Genomic DNA, 5,000 nt, shown 5'->3' on the forward strand with positions numbered 1-5,000 from the left:
ACAACAACAAACAAAAACAACAACAAACATAACCAACACCGCAGGAACAACACAACTCTTCCTGACGACTAAGCAACAAGTGAAAAATACTCGTAAACAATGCACGTCCTCGTCAGCCGCTGAATAAACCTTCACCAATTCAGATTTTGCAACTGCGAGAAAAAAAAAAAAAAAAAAAAAAAAGTGAAAGCAGGAATTACTGTATGATAATAAAGGGGAAATAGATAGGAAAAGAAGAATAGAGGGGAAAAAAGACGAAAAAGTGAAAGCAGGAATTACTGTATGATAATAAAGGGGAAATAGGAAAAAAAGAATAGAGAGGAAAAAAGACGAAAAAGTGAAAGCAGGAATTACCGTTTGATAATAAAGGGGAAATAGGAAAAGAAGAATAGAAGGGAAAAAAACGAAAAAGTGAAAGCAGGAATTACCGTTTGATAATAAAGGGGAAATAGATAGGAAAAGAAGAATAGAGGGGAAAAAAGAGAGAAAAAGTGAAAGCAGGAATTACCGTTTGATAATAAAGGGGAAATAGATAGGAAAAGAAGAATAGAGAGAAAAAAGAGAGAAAAAGTGAAAGCAGGAATTACCGTATGATAATAAAGGGGAAATAGACAGCAAAAGAAGAATAGAGGAAAAAAAACGAAAAAGTGAAAGCAGGAATTACCGTATGATAATAAAGGGGAAATAGATAGGAAAAGAAGAATAGAGGGAAAAAAACAAAAAAGCGAAAGCAGGAATTACCGTTTGATAATAAAAGGGAAATAGACAGGAAAAGAAGAATAGAGGGGAAAAAAACGAAAAAGCGAAAGCAGGAATTACCGTTTGATAATAAAGGGGAAATAGATAGGAAAAGAAGAATAGAGGGGAAAAAAAACGAAAAAGTGAAAGCAGGAATTACCGTTTGATAATAAAGGGGAAATAGACAGGAAAAGAAGAATAGAAGGGAAAAAAAACGAAAAAAAGTGAAAGCAGGAATTATTCTATGATAATAAAAGGGAGATAGACAGCAAAAGAAGAATAGAGATAAAAAAATAATTGGGAATTAGGACATTTGTGACGATGAAAAGACGAAAAAGTGAAAGCAGGAATTACTGTATGATAATAAAAGGAAAATCGACAGCAAAAGAAGAATAGAAAAAAAATAATTGGGAATTAGGAGATTTGTGATGATAAAAAATATGAAAACGAAGACAGGAACTAGTGTATAATAATAAAAGGAAAATAGACAGCAAAAGAAGAATAGATAAAAAAATAATAATATTTGGGAATTAGGACATTTGTGACGATGAAAATACGAAAAAGTGAAAGCAGGAATTACTGTATGATAATAAAAGGATAATAGACAGCAAAAGAAGAATAGAGATAAATAATAATTGGGAATTAGGACATTTGTGATGATGAAATATACGAAAACGAAGACAGGAATTACCGTATGATAATAAAGGGGAAATAGACAGTAAAAGAAGAATAGAGAGAAAAAATAATTGGGAATTAGGAGATTTGTGATGATGAAATATACGAAAGACAGGACAGGAACTAGTGTATAATAATGAACGGAAAATAGACAGCAAAAGAAGAATAGAGAAAAATAATAATAATTGGGAATTAGGAGATTTGTGATGATGAAATATACGAAAAAGTGAAAGCAGGAATTACTGTATGATAATAAAGGGGAAATAGACAGCAAAAGAAGAATAGAGAAAAAAATAATTGGGAATTAGGACATTTGTGATGATGAAAAATACGAAAACGAAGACAGGAACTAGTGTATAATAGTCAAAGGAAAATAAACAGAGTAAAAGTAGAAGAATTGGATAAGGAATTAGAACGCTTGTGAGACGAAGAAAAATACGAGAAAGTGAAAACAGGAACAAGTGGATAGCAATAAGGGGAAAATAGACACAGTAAAATGAAATAAATAAATAATAAAAAAATAGGGAATCGTGATGTTTCAAGATATGAAGAGAGAGAAAGAAAGAAAATAATTAAATGTAGGAATATCGAATCATGGCATTTCGAGATGAAAAAAAAATGTCTCTTGAATATGCAATCTACGTTTCGAGAAAAAAATAATAATGAATAAAAATATATGAATAAGGGAATAAGGGATCATGACGTTCGACATAAAGAAGAAATAGAAAAATAAATGAACAGAGAATTACGGTTTTGAGTAAAAAAATAAAAACAAACAGAGAATCACGATGTTTTGAGTAAAAAATAATAATAAAAAATAATAAAAATAAAAATATAAAAGGAACGATGTTCGGAGAATAGAAAAAAAAGAAAACAGGGAATCACGACGTTTTGAGTAAAAACAAATAATGATAAAATTTAAAAAATAAATAAAATAAAAAAAGGAAAGGAAATTCAAAATAATAATAATAATAAAATAAAATAAATAAAAAAAAGGAAACGGAATTCGTGACGCTTCAAGACCAAGCGCAATAAAAAATAAAATTAATGACCAGAGAATCATGTCGTTTCGAGACAAGAAAAAATAAATAAATAAAAAGAATACATGAATAAATAAACAGGGAATCAAGAAGGTTCGTGACCAAGAATAAATAAATAAATAAGGAACCATGACGTTTGGAAGAAAAGAAAGAAAGAAAAGAAGTGAAAAGAAGAGGAAAGAACGATTTTTCATCAGCAAATGAAGGGGTTAACATTGAACTTATTTTTATTATTATTATTATTATTATTATTATTATTATTATTATTATTTCTATGGTTTTTCTTTTGTATTTTTTCCTATTCCTTGTCCTGGTCTTAGTCTTGCTATTCTCCCTTTCTTTCTCCTTCTCTTTTTCTCTTTTCTTTTATGTTTTTCTTTTGTATTTTTTTCTATTCCTTGTCCTGGTCTTAGTCTTGCTTTTCTCCCTTTCTTTCTCCTTCTCTTTTTCTCCTTTCTTCTGCTTTTCTTTCTTCTCCTGTTCCCTTTTCTTCTTCTCATCTTTCTCCTCCTCCGTCTTCTTCCTTTGATAAAAACGAACGCCAATAAATGTGAAAGACTAGAACCCCCCCCAACCCCCACGCCCGAAAAAAAATGCAAAACCTGAATGAAATAAATAAATAAATAAGCAAATAAATAAAAACTAAGAAAAAACAAGACTTGAAAAGCACATCATAAAAAAACGAAAAATGAATAAAATCAAGACCTGAAAATCAAGATAAATTATTAAAATTAAATAATACCTGAAAAAAGAAAAACAAAACAAAACCAAGCCCTGAAAATCAAGATGAATTAATAAAGAACAAATAATACCTGAAAAGAAAAACAAAACAAAATCAAGACCTGAAACCAAAATAAATACTACATAAAAATATCCAGGGCCTGATTCCCAGCCAAAACACTCACCGCTCGAGACGCCTGTTCGAAGCACTTCATTCGAGCAACAAAAAGCGGACGAAGAAAAAACTAAAAACAAACTCAAAAAGAAAGAAAAAAAAGGACAAGAAAATCTCCCAAGGACCTTCTTCCTTCCAGTCCTTGTCCTCCTTTATCTCTCCCACTCAAGAGGCTACAAACAAAGACAAAGAAACAGCGTCTTCTAAGGAGTTCGTACTTACTCCGTCTGGCTTGCGGTTGAGTCTCGGAACAGTCACCAGGACGTACTGCCCGTGGTTCGAGGTCTGGGAGGACTCGTTGTACACGCTGCGCTGTTTTGGGGCGAAAGGGGAACCGGTTTATGGCATGCTGTTAGCGACGTGCTGTTTGGGGTATGCTGCTTGGGGTATGCTGCTTGTGAAGTGGTGTTTGGGGCATGCTGCTTGTGAAGTGGTGTTTGGGGCATGCTGCTTGTGAAGTGGTGTTTGGGGTATGCTGCTTGTGAAGTGGTGTTTGGGGTATGCTGTTTAGGACGTGTTGTTTGGGGTATGCTGCTTGTGAAGTGGTGTTTGGTGTTTGGGGTATGCGGTTATCGACGTGCTATTTTATGAGGTAATGTGTTCTGGGACGTATTTGTTGTTTGGGGTATGCTGCTTGTGAAGTGGTGTTTGGTGTTTGGGGTATGCGGTTATCGACGTGCTGTTTGGGGTATGCTGTTTAGGACGTGTTGTTTGGGGTATGCGGTTTGTGAAGTGGTGTTTGGGGCATGCTGCTTGTGAAGTGGTGTTTGGGGTATGCGGTTTGTGAAGTGGTGTTTGGGGTATGCTGTTTGTGACGTGTTGTTTGGGGTATGCTGTTTGTGACGTGTTGTTTGGGGTATGCGGTTTGTGACGTGTTGTTTGGGACATACTTTTTATGGAGTGCTGTGTGGAATTCATGGTGAACAGATTGCAACAGGAACAACGAAGGGAAGGGCAAGAAAACACACGAATATCGCTACTGCTTCGTCATAGGCCCTGACGAAGCAATAGCGAAAAGGCATTCGCATATTCGTATGTTTTCTTGTCCTTCCCTTCGTTGTTCCTGTTGCATGGTGTGCTGTTTGTGAAATGCTGTTTGGCGAATGCTTTTTATAAAGTGCTATTTATGGTTTGCTGTTTAGGGTATTCTGTTGATGGCATATCATTTATGGCGTGCTGAAAAGAGGGACGGGTTAATGGCATGCTGTTTATGACATGTTCATGACGTGTTGTTTTGTGGGAGAGAGGAACGGGTTCATGGCATGCTGTTTATATCAGACATGCTGCTCATGTCGTGCTGTTATAAAGATGAATGGCCTCATGACATGTTTATGACGTGTTATTTCGGCACAGGTTTTGGATTTTTGATCAGCTGACTAATTGCGAATTATATATCCTTAATTGTGACATGTTTGTATTTGATCTGAAACTTGATTGACCTGCTACTTGAGTTTGATTCCTAGTTTATTTAAATTAATGCGTTTTTTTCAGTTTGGTCTTTGTGTGAATTGCTCGTTATTTAAGTTTATGAGTGTTTTTTCAATCTGGTTATTGTGTAATTTGCTCTTTTATATTAAGTTAATTGAGTACGAATCTCTGCTGGTGACGCATTGAGGATGGTTAGCTCGTGACTCTCTGGTGTAGTCTTTTCC

General features: G+C 34.5%; 1 protein-coding gene across 1 annotated transcript in view; it reads right to left on the reverse strand.

Annotated features, from left to right (window-relative positions):
* The window catches only part of LOC113824249 (alpha-N-acetylglucosaminidase), a gene marked incomplete at its 3' end in the record, with an annotated part of 80,455 nt that overhangs the window by 37,342 nt on the left and 38,113 nt on the right, over positions 1-5,000 (reverse strand). The window contains 1 exon segment of the mRNA XM_070139016.1: positions 3,571-3,660. Within this exon segment, the coding sequence (XP_069995117.1) occupies positions 3,571-3,660 (90 nt within the window).

The sequence above is a fragment of the Penaeus vannamei genome, chromosome 25 (assembly GCF_042767895.1).
Source record: "Penaeus vannamei isolate JL-2024 chromosome 25, ASM4276789v1, whole genome shotgun sequence".
In the NCBI taxonomy this organism is placed as follows: Eukaryota; Metazoa; Arthropoda; class Malacostraca; order Decapoda; family Penaeidae; genus Penaeus; species Penaeus vannamei.